The 24,378-nt window shown below is 41.9% G+C and overlaps 1 protein-coding gene across 6 annotated transcripts in view; it reads left to right on the top strand.

Annotated features, from left to right (window-relative positions):
* SRPX (sushi repeat containing protein X-linked) overlaps positions 1-24,378 on the top strand; it is a 111,299-nt gene that overhangs the window by 66,444 nt on the left and 20,477 nt on the right. For all 6 annotated transcript variants that reach the window (XR_006213401.1, XM_042974219.1, XM_042974218.1 and 3 more), the window contains 4 exons: positions 2,049-2,175; positions 5,137-5,258; positions 5,995-6,174; positions 7,732-7,865. Coding sequence is in view for 5 of the 6 variants with exons in the window: in XM_042974219.1 (XP_042830153.1) it covers positions 2,049-2,175; positions 5,137-5,258; positions 5,995-6,174; positions 7,732-7,865 (563 nt within the window). In the remaining variant the exon portion in view is untranslated. The remainder of the gene's footprint in view (positions 1-2,048; positions 2,176-5,136; positions 5,259-5,994; positions 6,175-7,731; positions 7,866-24,378) is intronic.

Raw genomic sequence — 24,378 nt, 5'->3', positions numbered from 1 at the left:
CTAAAAAAATACATACTTTCTAGGATGAGATTGCCAGCTAGATTTGACCAGCAGGGGGCAGGTACTGTATACTCATCTTTGGGATTCCCCCAAAGCTGTGAAATGTTCATCTCAATTATAAATGTATGTCTTCTATCATCTATCATAACAGAAGTTAAAAGGATTATTTTTAAAAACTTAGCAAATGAAAATAGGCACCTCAAATGCATTTAAAGCAGCTTCCATTTTATCAGAACATGTATATACTTTTATCAATTTTAGGAAGCATATTTGTTTACATTTTAATATCCCTGAAATTGGAATGCATCTCAAAATTGATTGTAACTTAGACGCAGTAAAATATGGTAATTATTCAATTTAGGATTAGCGTATTAAGGTTTGTAAATTCACACTCCATTGAAGCATGACATGGGAGGCATATGAATTTGCATAGCCGAAGGCGAAGTTGTTTACCAAGTTATTCATAACTTCTTGCCCTAAATAAAATGAGAAGTTATTAGAAAAGACATAGAAGGAGGGATGCCTGGGTGGCTTAGTCAGTTGAGCATCCGACTTCGGCTCAGATCATGATCTCAAGGTTCGTGGATTCAAACCCCGCGTCGGGCTCTGTGCTGACAGCTCAGAGCCTGGAGCCGGCTTCAGATTCTGTGTCTCCCTCTCCCTGCTCCTCCTCTGCTCATGCTCTGTCTCTCTGTCTCTCCCTCAAAAATAAACAAACATTAAAAAAAAGACCAGAGAAAGCATATTAAGACTTTACGTGGTGCTTTAGTCTCTCAAGGATGTTTCTGACTCAGAATGAAATGACATTTAATTTTCATTCAGGTTGTAGCATAGAGGCATTTAAATAATTATCAGTTGATGTCTAAAGCAATGCACATCTAAATGTTGTAACTTGCCAGGCTGTCTTTAAATATTTTCTCTACCTGTTCAGAATCATCAAATGGAATTTTCGAAAGTTTGAATTCCCCCTTCTTGTGATTTCACTTTAGCTACGACAAAATGAAACCCAACCCAGCGAGGATTGACATCTCATTTATTTCTAACCCTCATTATCAACCCATCCTTGATACTGAGGGAGCAGAAATTCTGTTCCCAGGTAGAGAAACTACCTGGGCAAATTCAGGAGGCCTTTGGAGGGCCAGAGGCAAGGTAAAAACTGCTTTCCCGAAACACAAAACCATGGGTGTCGTCCAGTGGTAGTTGGAGAGCACAGTGCAGACCATTGTTTGTTGTAAGCTATTGAGGAGTGGGGAGTGGACTTAGCCAGAGGAGAGAGGGCTTGTTCTAGGAGTAAGTGCTTGGACTTCAGTTATAACTCACACTGTCACTGTTTACACACCCGGCCTTAAATAAATCACTTAAGCTCTCTAAACCTCAGTTTCCACACTTGTAAAATAGAGCGTTGGGTCGTTTCTTTAAGCCTCTGTACCATTTGCTTCTGCCTCACCGTGGGCGGTACCATTTTCTACCTCGTGTCCTATTTTATGTATGGTGACAATAATCCCCCCAGTAGACTGTAAACTCTTGAGAAGCACGTAATTCCCTTGCCTTTGTGCATCCCTAAACCTAGCAGTTGGAATGGTGCCTTGAGTAAGGCAGTCGCTCACTAGAGATGTGTTGCCTTGAATTGCATTGAACTAGAAGACAGCTAAGGTGCCCCTTCTGATGTTCTGTCATGCTGTCCTTAAAGCAGGAAGTACTCCCTATGGCTGAATGAGTTCTAGCTGGGTGGCTGCAATGTTGTGAAGTCAGTAAGCAGAGTCTGGAAGCGTGGGGAGAAGTTGCCGTAGCTGATCAATTATGCTAGAAGACACCTTGCAAGGCCAGTTGATTGCGGGTCTGGCCCTGTGAGTTCTCAAGCAGTCTTCAAAGCTCAGCAGGAGAGAAGAGGCAAGATGAATGGAGGGAAGAGAAATACAGAGGGGTGAACAGACTCTTTGAAAATGGGGAGCACGTGGAGCTACCGGCAGGTCAAATGCTGGTTGTTGCACCCCAAGCCGACAAGATATTTCTTCGTGATGGTGACTGTACTGTGGTTCTGTTTTCAGATATAGAACCTCCTAGAATCAAGTGCCCAAGTGTGAAGGAACGCATTGCTGAACCCAATAAGCTGACAGTCCGGGTGTCCTGGGAGACGCCGGAGGGCAGAGACACGGCAGATGGCATTCTAACTGAGTAAGTGCACCTTTGGCAGTGGGAAGGATGTTGCTTCTTTTATGAGAGATGTTTACTGCCCAGAGTGGGGAAGTGTATCTCTGCTGGTCCATTTATGCTTTCAGAGCACTCCTTTAGCAATTCCTCATTCATGCGCTATTTTTCTCCGTAGTCGTCTTCAGCACCTGCCATACTGTATATTTTACTTATGTATTTGTTTATCGCCTGTCTCCACGATAGCATGTTTACTGCCATATCCCTAATGCCCAGAAACAGGCCTAGCACAGAGTTGGTACTCGGTAAATATTCGTCAAAGGAAAGGGAAGAAGGGAAGAAGAGGGATGGGAGGAGAAAGAGGACGCTAGCTGGTTAACTCTGGGATAAAATCACCCCCGTTGCCTGCCCACGGGGCTCCTACTGAAGCCCTTAGGCCTCACTAAGCCATCACCCGCCTCCCTGATAAGCCTCCGTGTGTCCCAGGTAGAGCCAGATGCTGCCCCCCTCCCCTTGTGCTCTGTGAGTATGGTTTAGTGCAGAACTTTCTATCCCTTGGTTTTTGGCAACTGCTCCTTTCAAAACTTTGACTTCTAGTTAAATTTTTTTAAACTTGTGACCACAATGGGGAGCCTGGATGGCTTAGTCATTTGAGCATCCGACTCTTGATTTCAGCTCAGGTCATGATCTCACGTTCTTGAGATAGAGCCCGCCGTCGGGCTCTGTGCTGACAGTGCAGAACCTGCTTGGGATTCTCTGTATCCCTGTCCCTCTGCTCCTCTCTGTGCTCTATCTCTCAAAAATAAATGAACTTAAAAAAAAATAAAAAATAGAGGCACCTGGGCAGCTCAGTCAGTTAAGCATCCGACTCTTGGTTTCGGCTCAGGTCATGATCTCGCACTTTGTGAGTTTGAGCCCTACGTTGGGCTCCACATTGAGAGTGCAGATCCTGCCTGGGATTCTCTCTCTCTCCCTCTCTCTGCCCCCTCTGACTTTCTTTCTGTGTCTCTAAATAATTAATTTTCAAACATTAAAAAAAATAAAAATCAACTTGTGACTACATTAAAGACTTACAGAAGAAGTTTATAAAACCAGAGGAAGGGTCTTCAGCTTTCTTCCCCACCCCAACCCCATCCTCCGGGACCAACTGTAGTAGTAGTTTGACATACATCCAGAATGCTTTTTCAAATGTATGGTTCCCTTTGGGAAAGTTCAGCTACATGTTGTTCTAGTCTAGCACCTGGGCCTGTCCCCCTGCAGCTGTCTGATTGGTCTTCTTGTTCCCTGGATGCCACTACTTCATGTCAGCACGTTCACATCTGTGCCTTAAAGTTCACGGCCCTGTCAGACCTCCCTACTTGAGTTTCCATCTGCGGACAAAGGGTACCTCTGACTTACTGCCTTATGAGCTACACGGCGGGGAAAGCCTTGCTAGAATCCTATCAGGCTCACTGCACAAGAGGAAATATCTTAAGCAATTATGGGCAATGAGAGAACATCTACTGGGAAGACGTTCAGTCTTCACCCCTAAGCTCGGAAACAAGTGTTTCCTGTGAATTCACTTATTGACTCCTGGTGATGGTTATTTTCATGTCGCAGATGAAATAGAGTCTCCAAGAGGTTAGCGGCCACTCATATTTGAAGTATGATTCCTCTCAGGTTTTTTTAAATGTTTATTGAGAGAGAGAGAGAGAGAGAGAGAGAGAGAGAGAGAGAACGAGAATGATAACGAGAGAGAACACACAGGGGAGGGGCAGAGAGAGAATCCCAAGCAGGCTCCGCACTGTCAGCATAGAGCCTGATGTGGGGCTTGATCCCAGGAACCGTGAGATCATGGCTTGAGCTGAAATCAAGAGTCAGATGCTTAACTCACTGAGCTACCCAGGCGCCCTGCTCTCAGGTTTATGTGCATTTGAATTGTGCTTCCTGAGGACCTTTGAGCATCTAAGACCCAAAGTGATACATTTCTAATGGTGGGATTTCTGGCACTTTCCTAAGACCCTTCAGTTCACACCTTATGGACAGACCCCCTGTCCACCTCTCTGGGAGGCTCTCTTCAGTAGTGACAATGATAATTTCACATATTCATTATTAGCAAATATTCTCATCATTGCTGAGAACTGTAGAGAGAAGGCCAATGAACCATGTGTTGGAAAACCAACCAACCTGGCATGTGATCATGCCGCACTTATTGGTATTCTCCTCAGCCAAGAAGAAAGCTACTACAGTCGCCCTAGTTATGTGATCTTGGGTGAGTTCCCTAAACTTTTGATGCCTCAGTTTCCTCATCTGTGAAATGGAGATAATAATACCTATCTCATAAGGTTGTTGTGAGGTTTAATATGTGTAAAATGCCTGGAACTGTGCCTAAAATATGTATATAAGGTTTATGTAAGTACAAAGAACTTATTATTACTACACCGGGATAATCAAGGAATCACAATAAAGTTGCCTTTTGCTCAGGGAAGCTCTCCACTAGGCCAGATAGCAAAAAAAGAGACAATTCTAGCACCCCCCTGCAGGCCCAAATTTCCAATGACTACTTGGACTATACCCTCAAATGATTTTCCTCACAGAAAATTCCCTCACCCTCTCCAGAGTGAGGCAATTAAGGGTCCCCCTGGAACATAGGTGGGCCTGGAAGAAGACTTGGGCCCTGGGTTCTCAGCATGCCCCATCATCTGTTCTACCTCCCAGTGAGAAAAATGAATCTAAATTTGCCAGGAATTGGCGACTTCCTTGTTCTGGTCTCAAACTGCTCTTCCAAAGCAGAATAAAGCTCAGGAAGTTCTGTTCTTCAAGAAATCTTTGTTCTAGTCAGATTGGCCTAATGGCTCTCCCTCAGTATCTCCACATCCAGGGCAGAGTGGGTGCTGAACACGTGCTCGTAATGATCATCATTGATCCTTAGGCCCACAATGGCCTAGTTGTTGTTAGGCCCTTAATGATCATCTTTGGTGTTTCTGTTTTTTTTTCCCCTTCTTTAAGTGTTATTCTAAAAGGCCTCCCACCAGGCTCAAATTTTCCAGAAGGAGACCACAAGATCCAGTACACAGTCTATGACAGAGCTGAGAACAAGGGCATTTGCAAATTTCGAGTTAAAGTAAGAGGTAAGAATACTGCTTATTGGCTTTTTCCTCTCTTTACAGGAGCAAAGGGAAGTAGGCCCTCAGGCAAGAACCCTTTATGAACTCCTGCTGCCATAGAGATACTTGCCAGCTTTGGATTAGCCTCTGATGATGAGGCTAGGGGAAGTGGGCCATCTTAATGGCTGAATTTCAGAATACAACTCTGGATGAGGTTCAGTGCTGGCAGATTATTTATGAGGTCTGAGGGAGCAGTAAGCCAGTCTCGCATGAGCCCACAGCTGGCTGTCCCAGAAGAATCTTATTTTGATGACTTTTTTATCCCCGGGCTTGAGTGACCAGCTAAAGCCTCTAAGTCCTTCTATAAAGGAGGTTAGGAGCCCCCTAGCTTGGGCCATCAGGAGTCCATGTTCTTGGTGTTCCAGAACCTTTGTTCTCCCTGAAAAAAATATTTTTAAGATTTATTTTATGCCTCATGGCTTGGGCAGCTAATTCCTAACCATCTTTATTCTTTATTCTTTTTTCTTTTGGGTTCAACCTCCTCATGTATAGCACAGGGACTAAACCAGTTGATCTCAGTGGTCTCATTGGTATGAATGGTAAACATTCCAAGGCCCACCCACTGGCCAGATAGTCATATGTGCCCCCTCACTCATTCACAGGCCAGTAGAGAAGCTTGACTGCAAGACTGCTGCCTTCCCTGGTTACTCTGTGGAGGGTAGCTCAGCACTGAGCCTCCTCTGGCCTTGTGTCCCTACAGTCCGCCGCTGTGGCAAACTCAACGCCCCAGAGAACGGTTACATGAAGTGCTCCAGCGATGGCGATAATTACGGGGCCACCTGTGAGTTCTCCTGCATCGGTGGCTATGAGCTACAGGGTAGTCCTGCCCGAGTCTGTCAGTCCAACCTGGCCTGGTCTGGCACGGAGCCCACCTGTGCAGGTATGAATACAGCCCTCTACCCAGCCAGCAGCAGAACCCGAAGACCCTTGGGTTCTGGATTCCAGTATAGGGAGCGAGGACTTCATTCTGTACACTTTGAAGGGTTCAGCGCCATCCCTCTTTATCTGAGGAGGGAAAATGGCCCCTGAATCTGGGGCATCTCATCTCATCCACCTTCCTCCTTTGCCTCTGTCCGTCTCCTGATTTCTCTTTCATGCCCTCTAAGGAAGAAGCTGGAGGTGGGAACCCAGGGCCCGCCATTAGTGACTTTGCAAATTAGCAAAGTCCGCTTTAGGTACCCTTAGCCTTCCCTTCTACAAATGTGAGGGTCTTTTTTTGGCAAAGCCAGGATACTACTGCGTATGGACAGTATAATGCCTGCTTTGCAGCGCTGGCTTGAAAGTCACACAGACCGTGGGCATTCAGGATGTTTCCTCCTCAGGTCAAATGAGGAAGACCATACCTTACCTACTACTTGAGTTGTCGTAAGGAGTAAATGAGGTCATCCATTGAACAGTGGACTAGAGCAGTGCCTGTCACAGGGTAAGGGCTCAATGCATGTCCGCTCTTATTACCGAGGAACACAGATTGGGCTGGGTAATGATAATGGTATGAAATTTGGACTAGCCAGAAGATTCTGGGCATATCTTTTATTTATATACTCCACTTCTCCCCCCTCCCCGCATTTCCTGGTACTTTCTCATCTTTATGCTTCCTTTTAAACCCCAGCCATTCAGAGTTGGGTGAGAGAGAGACACATGTAGACCATCAGCTAAATTCCCAGTGTTCTTCAGTTTCATACGTTAAGGTACAAATAACTTCCTGAGGCAGGGAGAGTAATGCCCATCCTCCAAAGATGTTCCACAGCCTAATCCCTAGAATCTGTGACTATATTACCTGTAATAATATATTACCTGCATCTATTACCTGAATAATATATTACCCAAATATATTACCTAGGACCTGTGAATATAAAGGGGACTTTGCAGAGGTAATCAAGGATTTTGAGATGGGGAGGGTAGCTTGGATTTTCCAGGTGGGCCCAATGTAGTCACAAGGGTCCTTATAAGGGGGAGGCAGAGAAAACGATGGAAGCAAAAGGTGGAGAGGAGAAAGAGGTGAAGATAGCACGCTGCTGACTTCCAAGATGCAAGAACGGCCATGAGCCTGGAAATGAAGGTGGCCTCTAGATGCTGGGAAAGGCAAGGATACAGGTTCTTCCCTAGAGCACCGGGGGGAATGCAGGCCTGGCAACCCTTTGACTTTAGCCCAGTGAAACTGATTTTAAACTCCTGATTGCCAGGACTGGAGGAGAATTTGGTGGGTTAAGCCCCTACAGTTATGGTGCTCTGGGATAACTGTAAGAAAAAAACTGATATACTTCCCCATTCCCCAACCCCGTGCTTCTTGGGACCATCTCCCACATGAACCACTTACAGGTGAAATTTTATCTTGGGGTTTACTTCTTGATGCATACACTTCTGTAGGTTATCACAGGCTAGGTTGAGCCAGAGCAAGCAGAGACTTTCTCACGCATCTGGCCATTTCTCATTCCAGCCATGAACGTCAACGTGGGTGTCAGAACAGCAGCGGCACTTCTGGACCAGTTTTATGAGAAAAGGAGACTCCTCATTGTGTCCACACCCACAGCCCGGAACCTTCTATACAGGCTGCAGTTGGGAATGCTGCAGGTGAGTCCTTGCAGCAGGGCAAAGGTGAGGGGGAGACCTCTCACAGGAAGGGCTCAGTGATTTCATTAAAAGCAAAGGCCAGATTCAGTGCCTCATCTAGTTACCACGAACTTCAGGAACTGGCACTTTCGAGCTATCTCCATTCATTTCTGGGTCTGGGGCATAACCTGCTTAACCTGGACTCCCAGAGCTAACCCACTTGTTTTCCAACTAAAAAGGTTTGTCTTCGCTAGTAAGCCTCATTCACCTGCCATCCAGAATAGTTGTCTTTGTTGAACCTGTCCAGGATATGCCTATGCTGGAGGCCATCATTCAGTTGTTTGCCCAAAAGGAATGAGGGGAGTCCAGGAGCCCTCAGGCCCCAGATCCTGCTCCAGGGAGCTTCCCCAAGTCTCTTAGAGTTCCTCAGAGAATGATGGCTCTCTTTAAGAACAGTGGTTCTCAAAGTGTGGTCTGTGGACCAGCAGCATCCGCATCGCTTGGGAGCTTGTTAGAGATACAAATTCTCCGCCATCGCAGACCTACTGGGTCTAATCTACATTTTAACAAGACCTCCAGGTGATTCCTAAGCAACTGAAAGTTTGAGGTACACTTTTCTAGCAATGTGCCTTTCTCCGTGATGTAAATTTTGTAGCTACAAAATGAGGCAAGCAGGGTCTTCTGAAAACAAACAAACAAACAAACCAAAAACCAGAAACAGAAAAGGATAGAAGTAGATCTTGCTAGATGTTGTCCAGAAGCTGCTATGCAACAAGAATGGCCAACCTGACTGAATGCTAAAGAGGCAGAATGTTATGCTGGGTCATGGACAATGGTGCTTCACGTTTTTGTTTTTGTTTTTGTTTTTGTTTTCATTTTATTTATTTTTATTTTTTTTTTCAATATATGAAGTTTATTGTCAAAATGGTTTCCATACAATACCCAGTGCTCATCCCAAAAGGTGCCCTCCTCAATACCCATCACCCACCCTCCCCTCCCTCCCACCCCCATCAACCCTCAGTTTGTTCTCAGTTTTTTAGAGTCTCTTACGCTTTGGCTCTCTTCCACTCTAACCTCTTTTTTTTTTTTTTTCTCCTTCCCCTCCCCCATGGGTTTCTGTTAAGTTTCTCAGGATCCACATAAGAGTGAAACCATATGGTATCTGTCTTTCTCTGTATGGCTTATTTCACTTAGCATCACACTCTCCAGTTCCATCCACGTTGCTACAAAGGGCATTCTGTTTTTGTTTTTTAATTTCATCTATTACAGTGAATAAGACTAAGTATTTCAAACAATCTTGGTTTAATCAAAAGCTACAATTTTACGTCTCATATCAGCATTAATGCAATGATAATGATAAGTCTTTCTTCCTTTTCCCCCGTGTACTTTTAGGGCTTCATGTAAACTCTGAAGAACCGTGCAAAATGTTTTAGGCTCCTTTGACAGGAACTCAACTCATTACATCTTTATTCCCAATCCCTACCACCTTACTTCCATCTTTGTAACCTTTTGTCCCAGCTAGGGACTTGCTCTCAGGGATCACCAGCCTACATGGCTCCACTGTGTGGGAAGCTGGCCTTGCAGGCTACATTACATATGCATACATTTCCTGACTCCTTAGTTTCATAGAAAAATGAATAAGCCGGACAACTTGCTTTTCCTCTACGTTGGCAAACTATGGCTTTTGCGAGTGAAATTTGATTGGAACACCACCACCCTCATTCATTTGTGCATTGTCTGTGGCTGCTTTTGCATTCCAGTGGCATAGCTGTGTAGTTAGGACAGAGACCATCCAGCCCCGTGAAGCCCAAAATATTTACTATCTGGCCCTTTACCAAAAACTGTTTGCTGACCCCTGTCTGAGTCTATCTCATCCTTTCAGATACTTGCTAAATTACTGATGAAATAGTTGTGATGCCAGCGGGCAGGGTCCAAGGACCCAGAGAGGGCGTCCCTTAGGACCAGCCAATCAGGTCCCAGTCTGCACACAAGAGAGAAATTAAGTAGGAGCCAGCAGGAGGTGAAAGTGAAGTTTACCGAAGGTATAGAAAGCGTGTAGGTACAGAGCGTCTGGGAGACTCAGAAAGGAAAGGAGAGAGTGTCCCATCTTTGTTCCGGGTCTGGGTCTTATACTGAGGATCGTGGTCTGGTGCACGTGCCCTCTCAGGCATCCAGGAACTGGTCGGAACAAAGACGAGGGCCCAGGTGTTAGTCTTTGGAGCCAGGAGATCTTGACATCGAGATATCTAGCGCTGGTGGTCTGGAATATGCCTATGATGGCTTCCTCTGGTCATTCTCACCTGGTCCTTCCTTAAATGTTATCTGTTCGAAAGAAGTCATTAATTTCTTGTCCCTTAGGAGGAGGACATACACTATTTGCATTATAACATATGTGTAAAGCGGGGATGCAAGAATAGCAAGAATGGAAGCAGGAAGAGGAGCAAAAAGCAGATTTTTATAGAGTCCTTCAGTTTGCCTGTCTCGGTTGGACAAGATATTTGGTGTCAAGGTCCTCATGTGTGACCCCCATGACATATTTACATTGGCATTTTAACCAGAGCTTTCAAGGAAAGGTTTGATTGAGATAGGTGGTTCAGTTACAGTAATAAATCTATGTATTTTTATACTTTTTACCAATTCCGTTACCTTATAGAGAGTTGTTTCAGTGCAGTGGTATTGTAGTAAAACGCTTGGTGTTGTAATGACCCAGGAGTTTAAGTTTTCTTTCCCCATTTAGCCAGATTCATCTTACATTACTTTCATGTTCCCTATTGCCATTGCTGTTCCTGATGTGACCTCCGGGCACATGGTTGAGGGCCACATTCCTGAAGCTCTTCCCAAGGGCCAACTTAGAGGATTGGAACTTTCTTTTCTTTCTCTGCCTCTTTTTTAATGTTTATTTATTTTTGAGAGAGAAAGAGCGTGAGCGGGAGAGGGGCAGAGAGAGAAGGAGACACAGAATCCGAAGCAGGCTCCAGGCTTTAGGCTCTGAGCTGTCAGCACAGAGCCCGATGCGGGGCTCAAACCCACAAACCATGAGATCATGACCTGAGCTAAAGTCAGATGCTCAACTGACTGAGCCACCTAGACGCCCCTGGGATTTTCTATATATAGTATCATGTCATCTGCAAATAGTGAGAATTTTGGATGTCTTTTATTTCTTTTTGTTGTCTGATTGCTGTGGCTAGGACTTCCAGTAGTATATGTTGAATAAAAGTGGTGATAGTGGACATACTTCTCTTATTCCTGATCTTTTAAAAAAATTTTTTTTTAATGTTTATTTATTTTGAGAGAGAGAGATACAGCATGAGCTGGGGAGGGGCAGAGAGAGAAGGAGATACAGAATTGGAAGCAGGCTCCAGTCTCTGAGCTGTCAGCCCAGAGCCCGACACGGGGCTTGAACTCACAGACCCTGAGATCATGACCTGAGCTGAAGTTGGACACTTAACCGACTGAGCCACCTAGGCGCCCCCTCTTACTCCTCATCTTAAGGCAAAAGCTCTGTTTTTCACCATTGACGATGCTGTTAGCTGTGGGTTTTTCATATATGGCCCAGGGGCACCTGGGGGACTCAGTCAATTAAGCGTCCACCTCTTGATGTCATCTTAGGTCTTGATCTCACGGTCATGAGTTCAAGCCCCGCGTTGGACTCTATGCTGAAGGCGTGAAGCCTACTTAAAAAAAAAATTAGACTACAGAAAAACAGTATTTTCATATATGGCCTGTATAATGTTGAAGTATGTTCCCTCTAAACCTACTTTGTTGAAGGTTTTTATCATGAATGGATGTTGTACTTTGTCAAAATGCTTTTTCTTGATCTGTGGAGATAATCATATGGTTTTTATCCTTTCTCTTATTGATGTATCACATTGATTTGTGAATACTGAGCCATCTTTGCATTGCAGAAATAAATCCCACTTGATCATGGTGAATACTTTTTTTAATGTATCCTTGGATTTTGGTTTGCTAATAATCTGTTGAGAATTTTTGCATCTCTGTTCATCAAAGATATTGGCCTATAGTTCTTCTTTTGTGGTGTCTTTATCCGGTTTAGGTATCAGGGTAATGCTGTCCTCATAGAATGAATTTGGAAGCTTTCCCACCGCTTTTATTTTTTGGAATATTTTGAGAAGAATATGTATCAACTCTTCTTTAAATGTTTGATAGGATTCAACTGTGAAGCCAACTGGTTCTGGACTTGTTTCCTGGGAGTTTTTTGATTACTGATTCAATTTCATTGCTGGTAATCAGGCTGTTCCAATTTTCTATTTCTTCTTGATTCAGTTTTAGGAGGTTACATGTTTCTAGGAATGTATCCATTTCTTCTAGGCTATCCAATTTGTTGGCATATAGTTTTTCATAATATTCTCTTAATAATTATTTGTTTTTCTGTGGTGTTGGTTGTTATTTCTCCTCCATGATTTTTGCTTTTCAGTGCTCTTTTTTTCTTTTTTTGATTAGTCTGGCTAAAGGTTTATAAATTTTGTTAATCTTCTCAAGAAATGAGCTTCTGGTTTCATTGATCTGTTCTGTTGGGGGTTTTTAGGTTGTATTTCATTTATTTCTGCTCCAATCTTTATTATTTCCTTCCTTTTACTGGTTTTGGGTGGGTTTTTTTCTGGTTCCACCCACTCCTTTGGGTGTTTTTTTTTTTTTTTTTTCTGTAAGATTAGGTTGTTTGAGATTTTTCATGCTTCTTGAGGTAAGCCTGTATTGCTAATAAACTTCCCTGTTGGAATGGCTTTTGCTGCATCACAAAGACTTTGGACCATTGTGTTTTCATTTTCATTTGTCACCATTTATATTGTGATTTCCTCTTTGATTTCTTCCTTGAGCCATTCATTGTTTAGTAGCATGTCATTTAACCTCCATGTATTTGTTTCTTTCCAGATTCTTTCTTTTCTTATAGTTTATTTCAAGTTTAATAATGTTGTGGTGAGAAAAGATGCATGGTATGACCTCAATCTTTTCGAATTTGTGAGACTTTGTTGTGGCCAAACATGAGATCTGTTCTGGAGAATGTTCCATGTGCACTTGAAAAGAATATGTATTCTCCTGTTTCGGGATATAAAGTTCTGAATATATCTGTTAAATTCATCTGGTCCAATGTGTCATTTAAAACCACTATTGTCTTGTTGATTTTCTGTTTGATTGAATTGGCCATTGATGTAATGAGATGTGAAAGCCCTCTACCATTATTTTATTCCTATTGGTTACTTCCCTTATGTTTCCTATTAGCTGCTTTATGTATTTGAGTGCTTTCATGTTGGGTGCATAAATATTTACAGTTGTTATATCTTCTTGTTGGCTTCTCCCCATTTACAATTACATAGTTCCCATCTTTGTCTCTTGTTACAGTCTTTGTTTTTAATGTCTATTTTGTCTGATACAAGTATTGATACCATGGCTTTCTTTTCACTTCCATCTGCGTGATCAATATTTCTCCATCCTTTCACTTTCTTTTTTTTTAAAGTTTATTTTTGAGAGACAGAGTGAGGGAGGGGCAGAGAGAGAGAGAGAGAGAAGGAGAGAGAGAGAGAGAGAGAGAGAGAATCCCAAGCAGGCTCCGCGCTGTCAGCACAGAGACTGATGTGGGGCTCGAACTCATGAACCATGAGATCATGACCTGAGCCAAAATCAAGAGTCAGTTGCCTAACTGACTGAACCACCCAGGTGCCCTCCATCCCTTCACTTTGAATATGCATGTGTCGGGTTGCCTGGGTGGCTCAGTCGGTTAAGCGTCCGACTTCGGCTCGGGTCACGATCTCACGGTCCATGGGTTCGAGCCCCGCGTCGGGCTCTGTGCTGACAGCTTAGAGCCTGGAGCCTGTTTCAGATTCTGTGTCTCCCTCTTTCTCTGACCCTCCCCTGTTCATGCTCCCTCTCTGTCTCAAAAATAAATAAATGTTAAGAAAAAATTTAAAAAAAATATGCATGTGTCTTTAGGTCTGAAGTGAGTCTCTTGTAGGCAGCATATAGCTGGGTCCTGTGTTTTTTTTTTTTTTTTTTATCCATTCCATCACCATACGTCTCTTTTGATTAGAGTGTTTAGTCAATTTACATTCAAAGTTGTTATTGATACATTTGTACTTATGCCATTTTGTTACTTGTTTCATGATTATTTTTGTCTTTCTTCTGTTTCTTCCTTTGTTCTCTTTTCTCATAAGTTGGCTTTCTTTAGTGATAGACTTGGATTCCTTTCCCTTTATTTTTGCATATGTATTACTGTTCTTTTTAATTGTGGTTACTTTGGGTTTATATGTAACCTCTACGCATTTTAAGTTGATGTTTGAGTTTGAGACCATTCTAAAATCACTAAATTTTTACTCTTCTCTGCTCCCAGGTTTAGGTATGTGATGTCAAACTTTACACCCTTTTATTTTGTGAATCCCTTGACTGATTTAAACAAATTTTTTTAATTTATTTTTTGAGAGAGACACAGAGCAGCAGGGCAGAGAGAAAGGGACAGAGAGAATCCCAAGCAGGCTCCACACCGTCAGTACAGAGCCCGATGCAGGGCTCAAACTCATGAACTGTGAGATCATGACCTGAGCTGAAACCAAGAGTCAGACGCTTAACCGACTGAGCCACCCAGGTGCCCCCTTTGACTGATTTTTATAGATATAATTATTTTTACTACTTTTCTGCTTCATACTTTTCTTATTCTTGATTATGGTCTTTCCTTTTTCCACTCAAAGAATCCCCTTTAACATTTCTTGTAAGGCTAGTTTAGTGGTGACGAATTCCTTTAACTTTTGTTTGTCCAGGAACCTCTTTATCTCTCCTTCTATGCTGAATGATAGCCTTGCTGGATAGAGCATTCTTGGCTGTAGGTTTTTCACTTTTAGCACTTTGAATATATTGTGCCACTCCCTTCTGGCCTGCAAGCATTCTGCTAAAAAATCAGCTGATGACCTTATGGGGTTTCCCTTGTGTGTAACTGTTTTTGCTGCTTTTTGTCATTTTAATTACTCTGTTTCTTGTTGTGGACTTTCTTGCGTTGATTTTGCTGGGGGTTCTCTGTGCCTCCTGGACCTGGATTCTGTTGCCTTTCCCAGATTCAGGATGTTTTCAGCTATTATTCTTTCAAATAATTTTTCTGCCCCCTTTTCTGTCTCCTCTTTCTCTGGAATCCCTGTAATGCAAATGTTATTATGCTTGATGATGTAACTGAGTTCCCTTAATCTATTTTCATTTTTTACTGTTCTTTTTTCTCTATTCTATTCAGCTTGATTGCTTTTCATTACTGTGTCCTCCAGGTTGATGGTCTGTTCTTCTGATTCCTCTAGTCTACTATTTATTCCATGTAGAATATCGTTAGTTCCAGTTAAGTTCATCTCTGATTGGTTCTTTTTTATGTTTTCTCTCTCTTTATTGAGGGTCTCACTGAGGTTCTCCACTCCTTTTTCAAGTCCACGTGAGTATTTTTATGACCATTACTTTAAATTCTCTGTCAGACATAATACTTACCTCCATTTATTTTAGCGCTCTTGCTATGCTTTTGTTTTCCTGTTCTTTCATTTAGGACATATTCCACTGTCTCCTCGTTTTGCCTCTCTATGTGTTACAAAAGTGGGATATAGTTCCTTCTCTTCCTTTAGTGCCCTGCAGTGCAATGTACCGTGTTCACCAGAACCGGTTTGTCCTTTGTGGACAGGACTCAGTCCCTGTGTTTTTTGTGAGCCAGTCCAGGGCTGCCTTGGACCTGAGTTGGGTCAGACCAGACATTTGCCAGAACTGCAGGAGCACCGAACTGCAGGGTGCTCTCTCTGTGTTGTACCCTGAGAAGTTTTCATTGGCGGGCGGTGCCTGTAGTCAGTCAAGATGTCTGCTCCCAGCCTACTGCTGGGGCTGAAGTTAAACTGGTGTGTGTGGTTTTCTTCCCCTCTCCCTGGGGCAGGAGACACTTTGACATGGTGCTTGCCCCTGTTGGGGTTGCTTGCACACTGCTGTACTTGGGGCACCACTTTGGATGGACTCCTGCCAAGGGTGTGTTGGAGGGGGTGGGGCCACAGGAGAATATTGGGCAAGAAGGGAGGTGCACAGTGCCAGCAAGGTGTCAGGGCAAGATAGCAAGATAGATGAAGAGTGTTAGTGCTGCACTGGTTCCTGCAGGTGTTGGTGTATGTGGGCTGGAGGGCTTGGGTGGGAAATGAGGCCCTCCAACTCTTTTGTTCTTGGAGAAGTCTGTCAAAAATCCCTGCCCCTCCAGCACATGCGCTGAGCTTAGGAAACAAATCTTTTCCCTGTATACCCCAGGCATTTTTCAAACTGCTGCTTTTCTGCTGTATCTCAGCAGGGCTTTTTGTTGCGCTGTCTTTTAAAAAAATTTTTTTAATGTTAATTTATTCTTGAGAGAGAGAGAGAGAGAGAGAGGGAGGGAGTGGGGGGGAGGGGCAGAAGTAGGGAGACACAGAATCTGAAGCAGGCTCCAGGTTCTGAGCTGTCAGCACAAAGCCCGATGCAGGACTCAAACTCTAACTCATGAACCTCAAGATCATGACCTGAGCCGAAGTCAGAAGCTTAACCAACTGAGCCACCCAGGCTCCCCTGTTGTGCTGCCTTTTTAAGGGTGGGGACTCAGTTTCCTGTAGCCTTCACATCTGAGCCCACTGTTTCAAAGTTCCATGTGTTGAGCCCCACTGTAAGGATTCACAGAGTTGACCCCTCTGCTTTTCAAACCAAATATTCTGGGGACTCATCTTCCCAGTGCTGGCCCCCCATGCCTGCAGTACCTGTTGTGGGGTCTGTTACTCTCCCCTTTCCACACCCACAGCATTCCTCCTTCCCATGGACAGTCCCACCAGTCAGTTTGTCTCCTGATTGCATCTCTACCCTTCCTAGCCTCTTTGCTGTGGCCTCTTTCCTATATTTAGCTGTGGAGAGCCTGTTGTGCCAGTCTCTGGGTCATTTTCTGGTTGTTTTCATGATCTGAGTGTTATCTAGGTATATACATGGGATGCGGTGAGCCTAGGATCCTCCTATCCTGCCATCTTCCTGAAAACTTTTTGCTTTTCTTTTGATGTCAAATTCAGACTATTATCACCAAAACCTATGTCAAGGAGCTTATTGCCTTTTTTTTAAGCCCTAGGATATTTATGGTTTCAGGTTTTACATTAAGTGTTTAACCCAATTGATTTTATTTTTGTATATGGTATAAGATAGTAGTCCAGTTTTCCCAAGACCATTTATTGAAGAGACCATCCTTTCCTTTCCCTATTTTATACTCTTGGCTCCTTTGTCATAAATTAGACCATATATGTATGAGTTTATTTTGGGATCTATATTCTGTTCCATTGATCTATGTGTTTTTATGACAATACCATACTGTTTTGTTTACTATAGCTTTGTAATATAGTTTAAAATCAGGAATCATGATGCCTCCAGCTTGGTTCTCAAAATTGCTTTTGGTTTTCAGGATCTTTTGTAATTTTGTACAAATGTTAGCATTGTTTGATATATTTCTATGAAAAATGGCTTTTGAATTCTGATAGAGATTTCACTGAATCTGCAGATTGCTTTGGATAGTATGGACATGTTAACAGTATTAATTCTTCCAGTTCTTGAAGATGGAATATATTTCTATTTGTGTGTCTTTTTCAGTTTCTTTCATCAATGTCTTATGGTTTTCAGTGTACAGGTTTTGACTTCCTTGGTTAAATTTATTCCTAAATTTATTCCTTGGAAAACAATTGGGATTGTTTTCTTAATTTCTCTCTCTGATAGTTTGCTATTAGTGTACAAAAAGGCAAAAGATTTTTGTATGTTGATTTTATATCCTTTAACTTTACTGAATTCATTTATTAGTTCTAACAGTATTTTGGTGGAGCCTGGGATTTTCCATATGTGTCATCTGCAAATAGTAAGTTTTACTTCCTTTCTAATTTGGGTGGCTTTTATTTCTTTTTCTTGTCTAATTGCTCTGGGAAGGACTTCAAGTACTATGTTGAATGAAAGTGGTGAGAATGGGCATCCTTATCTTGTTCCTGATCTTAGAGGAAAAGCTCTCAGCTTTTCACCATTGAGTGTGATGTTCAATGTAGGCTTGTCATATATGGCATTTACTATTTTGTTTCCCCTATAACCACTCTGCTGAGAGTTTTTATCCTAAATGGATATTGAATTTTTTCAAATGCTTTCTCTGTATCTATTGAGAGGATCATATAATTTTTATCCTTCATTTTGTTAACATATTATATCACATTGATTGGCAGATGTTGAACCATCTTTGCATCCCTGAAATGATGTTGGCATATGATTCTTTTAATGTATTGTTGAAATACAATACATTATAGGTTCGCTGATGTTTTGATGAGGATTTTTGAATCTATGTTCATCAGGGATATTGGCCTGTAATTTTTTTCCTATGGTGGCCTTATCTGATTTTGGTATAAGGGAAATGCTAGCCTCATAAAATAAGTTTAGAAATGTTCCCTCCTGTTCTAAATAATAGGAATTCATGATAGCTGCTCTTCCAGTTTTGTGGAGGAAGAATTTATTAATTATAAGGGAAAAGGAATGTAAGGAAATAAACAATTATAGTAAACTTAGGGAGAGAGGTACAGAGAAGAACAAAGAAGGCTGACATATCGAATCAGGTACTTACAACATCCAACTTTCTGGCTGGGGAAGCCCTGCTGAACAGCCTGACTGGAGTCCCAGCTGACGGTCCTGGGTGAAGCGTCCTCCCCACTGGTGAGACTTCCAACCAGCTCTTCCTGCCAGGGCAATATATACACTACCTGTGTGTCATTTATGGTTAGTCGTTAAGTTTGTCCAAGCGCAGTCCCGAGCGAGCTGGGTTTTGTTTTGTTTTTTTCTGTTTCTCTTATCATACCTCACAATCTTAGGAGTCTGGGAATCTGCATATACCTCTTCCCTCCCCGATCCATTCCAGGAGGCCAGCCTGGTCTGACTCAAGGAGGAAGATGAGGCACATTAATCCCTCTTGGCATCAGGAACAGAAGAGCCAGTTCTGATCCCGAGGCCAGATATGGAGTACAAGCCAATTAAGCCCCCGTGATTGTATATGTGCAGCTCTGGGCAGAAATGGATGCCAAGTCACATAAACAACTTCTATACAGAACACTTGCTCTTCTGTTTGTTGTTGTTGTTGTTGTTTTGGAAACACTTGAGAAGGATCTGTATTTTCTTTGAATTTTGGGGAGAATTCACAAGTGAAGCTGTGTGGTCCTGGTCTTTGGTTTGTTGGGAGGTTTTTGATTAACAATTCAGTATCCTTACTAAGTAATAGGTCTCTTTAGATTTTCTATTTCTTCATGATTCAATCTTAGAAGGTTGTATGACTCTAGGAATTTATCCATCTCTTCTAGGTTGTCAAGATTCTCGATGTGTAATTATTCAAAGTAGCCTCTTACTATCCTTTGTGTATCTGTGTTATCAGTTGTAATGTTTCCTCTTTGATTTCTCAGTTTGAGTCCTCTTTTTTTCTTTGTGAGTCTAGCTAACGGTTTGTGAATTTTATCTTCAAGGAACCAACTCTTATATTCATTGATCTTTTGTATTGGCTTTTTAGTCTCTATTTCATTTCTTCTAACTTTGGGCTTTTCCTTTTTCTAGATCCTACAGGTGTAAAGTTAGGTTGTTTTATTGAGCATTTGCTTGCTTCTTGAGATAGGCATTTATCACTCCGGACTTCTCTGAGAGGACTGCTTTTAGCTGCATCACATAGTTTCTGATACATTGTATTTCCATTTTCATTTGTCTCGGTATTTTTTCAGATTGCTCTTTTGACTTGCTGACCATTGCTTGTTCAGTGGCCTACTGTTTAATCTTCAATATTTGTGAATTTTCCAGTTTTCTTATAATTGATTTCTAGTTTCATACCACTGTGGTCTGAAAAAATATTTGATACGATTTCAGTCTTCTTAAATGCATTAAATGTTTTATGGCCTAACATATGATCTATCCTGGAGAATGTTCCATGTGTCCTTGAGAAGAATGTATTCAGTTGCTTGTGTATGGAATGTTCTGTATGTATCTGTTAAGTCCATCTGATCTAACATGTAGTTTAAGGCCAGTGGCTCCTTATTAATTTTCTCTCTGGATGATCTATGCATTGTTGTAAGTGGAGTATTAAAGTGTCCTATTACCAGGGGCACCTGGGTGGCTCAGTTGGTTGAGCATCCAACTTTGGCTCAGGTCATCATCTCATGGTTGGTGGGTTCGAGCCCCGTGTCAGGCTCTTTGCTGACAGCTCTGAGCCTGGAGCCTGCTTTGGATTCGGTGTCTCCTTCTCTCTCTCTCTGCCCCTCCCCTGCTTGTGTGCTTGCTTGCTCTCTCAAAAATAAATAAACAAAAAAAAATCCTTAAAAAATTTAAAAAGAAGTGTCCTATTATTGTACTGCTGTTTCTCTCTTTAGGTGTGTTAACATTTGGTTTATATATTTAGTTGCTTCTATGTTGTGTCCATAAAGATTCACAAATGTTATATCCTTTTGTTGGATTGATCCCTTTATCATTGTGTTCACTGTATGATACCCTTCTTTGTCTCTTATTAGAGTCTTTGTTTTAAAGTCAGTTTTGTCTGATGTAACTATAGTTCCCCCAGCTCTCTTTTGGTTACCATTTGTAAGGAGTATGTTTTCTTAACCATTTACTTTCAGTCTGTGCGTGTCCTTACATCTGAAGCGAGTGTCTTATAGGAAGCATATATATGAGTCTTGGTTGTTTTTTCTTTTTTTTAAATTTTTTAATGTTTGTCTTTGAGAGAGCGAGCAAGCATGAGTAGGGTAGGGGCAGAGAGAGAGAGGAGACACAGAATCCGAAGCAGGCTCCAGGCTCTGGACCATCAGCACAGAGCCTGACACGGGGCTTGAACTCACGAACTGTGAGATCATGACCTGAGCCAAAATTGGACACTTAACCAACTGAGCCACCCAGACACCATTGTTTTTTTATATATACATACATTCAGCTACTTTATGTCTTCTGATGGGAGAATTGTTTTTAATTTTTTTAATGTTTATTTTTGAGAGTGAGAGAGACAGAGTGTGAGCAGGGGAGGAGCAGAGAGGGAGACACAGACTCTGAAGCAGGCTCCAGGCTCTGAGCTGTCAGCACAGAGCCTCATACGGGGCTTGAACTCACAAACCATGAGATCATGACCTGAGCCGAAGTCAGATGCTCGACTGACTGAGCCACCCAGGTGCCCCTGATGGGAGAATTTAATACATTTACCTTGAAAGTCGTTATTGACAGATATGTACTTATTGTCATTTTCTTAATTTATGGCTATGTTTTTTAAAATATTTTTTAAAGAGAGGGAGAGCACGAGCTGGAAGGGGCAGAGAGAGAGATGGAGACAGAGGATCTGACGCAGGCTCTGCACTGTCAGCATAGAGCCGGATGTGGAGTTCAAACTCACACACCATGATGAGATCATGACCTGAGCCAAAGCTGGACGCTTAATCAACTGAGCCACCCAGGCGCCCAAATTTCTGGCTGTTTTGTACTACCTGGGTTTCCTTACTTCATCTCTCGCTCTTTTATTTGTAGTTTGATGACTTTAGTAGTATGCTTAGATTCCTTTCTCATTATATTATGTTTCTTTTTTAAAAAAAATTTTTAACCTTTATTTATTCTTGAGACAGAGAGAGACAGAGCATGAACCGGGGAGGGTCAGGGAGAGGGAGACACAGAATCTGAAACAGGCTCCAGGCTCTGAGCTGTCAGCACAGAGCCTGACGTGATGCTTGAACTCACGGACTGCGAGATCACGACCTGAGCCGAAGTGGGCCGCTTAACCGACTGAGCCACCCAGGCGCCCCTCATTATATTATGTTTCTACCATAGGTTTTTGCTTTGTGGCTACCATGAGGCTTACACATAACTTTTAACAGCCTATTTTAAAGTGATTAGACCTCAAGTTTGAATCCATTCTAAAGCTCTGCATTTCTTCTCTTTCCTTCATTTTATGTTTTTGATGTCATAATGCACATCTTTTTATCTTATGTATCCCTTAACTAATTATTGTAAAGTTATTTTTAGTACTCTTTTAACTTTGATACTAGCTTTATGTGATCAATCCACTACCTTTACTATATATTTATTTTTAGCAGTGAGTCTTTTATATGTTTTTTTTTTTTTGTTATGAATTAGTGCCCTTTCATTTCAACTCAAAGAAGTCCCCTTTAGTAGTTTTTTTAAGGCTAGTTTAGTGGTGATGAGCTCTTTAACTTTTGTTCATCTGTAAAAATCTTTATCTCTCTTTAAATTCTGCACGAAAACTTTTACTGGATAGAGTATTCTTGGTTGGAAGTTTTTTTGTTTTTTTTTTCCCTTCAGCACTTGGAATGTGTTTTGCCACTCCCTCTGTCCTGAAAAGTTTCTGCTGAAAAATCTGAAGGGGGCTCGTGGGGACTCCCTTGCACTTAACAAGATGTTTTTCTTTTGCTGCCTTAAGAGTCTCTCCTTGACTTTGACATTTGAATTTTTAATTATGCTGTGTCTTGATATGTGGGCCTCTTTGGGTTTCTCTTAGACTCTCTGTGCTTCCTATATCTGGATAGTTGTCTGCTTCCTTACTTGGGTTAGAGAAGTTGTTAGCCATTAATTCATCAATAAGTTTTCTGCCCCTTTCTGTTTCTCTTCTTACTTCCAGGACTCCTTCAAGGTGAATGTTTCTCCAATTGACGTCCCACAAGTCAGTTAAGCTATCTTCACTATTTCCATTCGTTTTTGTTTTTATTGCTGTAATTGTGTCCCACTGCTTTGTGTGTGAGCTCCCTGATCCTTCTGCATCTAGTCTGCTATTGAACCACTCTGATGTGTCTTTCGGTTCATTTAGTGTATTCTTTAGCACTGTGACTTCTCTAATATTGTATTCTATTTTTTAGCTGTGGGTTGAAGTTCTCACTGTGTTCATTCATTCTTCTCCCAAGTTCAGTAAGCACCTTTATGACTATTACTTTGAACTGCTTATAAGGTAAATTACATATCTCCATCATTTCATTGAGTGTTTTAAATTTAATTTATTCCTTGAGAATCCACTGTATGCCAGTGTCACATTCTCTTTTCTCTGGATCTTTTTCCCCTAGTTATATTTACATATAATTGACCTACATCCTTGTATGAGTTTAAGGTGTACAGCAAAATCGTTTGACTTACATATATTGTGAAATGACCACCACAGTAAGTTTAGTTAGCCTCCATCAGCTCATGAATAAAAAATGGAGGGTTGGGTGAGTGGCTCAGTCAGTAGAGCATCCCGACTCTTGATTTCAGCTCAGGTCATGATCCCAGGGATGTGGGATGGACCCCCGTGTCAGGGTATGTGGTGATCGTGTAGCCTGCTTGAGATTCTCATTCTCTCTCCCTCCCTCCCTCCCTCCCTCCCTCCCTCTCTCCCTCTCTCTCTCTCCCCCTCTCCCCCCCCCACCCCTCTCCCCCCTCCCCTGCTCATGCATGCTCACTCTCTCAGTATAAATTAAATAAATATATAATAGAATGGAAAGCAAAAAAAGAAAAAATTTTTCCTTGTGATTTGAATGCTTAGGTTTTACTCTCAACAACTTTCTTATATATCGTACAGCAGGTGCTAACTATACTTATCATGTTGCAGGTTACATCTCTAGCATGTATTTATCTTGTAACTGGAAATCTCCACCTTTTGACCACGTTTCTCCAATTCCCCCTCCCCCCAACTCTCACCCCTGATAACCACAAGTTTGAATTTGATAATAGATTTTTCTGTCAGATTTCTTTCTTTCTTTCTTTCTTTCTTTCTTTCTTTCTTTCTTTCTTTCTTTCTTTTTTGCATTTCACATAGAAATCAGATTGTACAGTATTTGTCTTTCTCTATTTTATCTAGGACAATGCCCTAGATTATTCAGGGTCCATTTGTGGTGTTGCAAATGGGAAGGTTTCATTCTTTTTGGCCGAATAATCTTTCATTGTCTGTGTATCTCCCATTTTGTTTATCCATTCATCCACCAGTGGACATTGAGGTTGTTTCTGTATCTTGGCTACTGTGAATAATTCTGCAATGAACACCTTTTGAGTTAGTGTTTTTGTTTTCTTTGGATAAATATCTAGAAGTAGAATTGCTGTATCATATGGAGGTTCTATTTTTAATTTGGGGGGTAATCTCCATACTATTTTCCATGGTGACTGCACCAATTTACATTCCCAACAGTGCACAAGGATTCTCTTTTCTTCACATCATACCAGGATTTGTTATGGCATCTAACAGGAGTGAGGATATCTCATTATGGTTTGGATTTGCATTTCCCTGATCATTACTGATGTTGAGCATCTTTTCATGTACTTTTTGACCTTTCATGTGTCTTCTTTGTAGAAATTTCTATTCAGATATTTCCCATTTTTAATGAGATTGTGGGTTTTTTGAGTTGTTTTGGTTTGGTTTTGCTACTGAGTTGTAGGAGTTCTTTATATATGTTGGATTGTAACCCCTTAGGTATATGGCTTACAAATATTTTTCCCAGTCTGTAGATTGTCTTTTCCCTTCTTTTTATTGTTTTTATTGCTGTGCAGAAGCTTTTTAGTCTGACGC

This window comes from Panthera tigris, chromosome X, assembly GCF_018350195.1.
Source record: "Panthera tigris isolate Pti1 chromosome X, P.tigris_Pti1_mat1.1, whole genome shotgun sequence".
NCBI lineage: Eukaryota > Metazoa > Chordata > Mammalia > Carnivora > Felidae > Panthera > Panthera tigris.
This window is presented reverse-complemented; position numbering and strand designations above follow the sequence as displayed.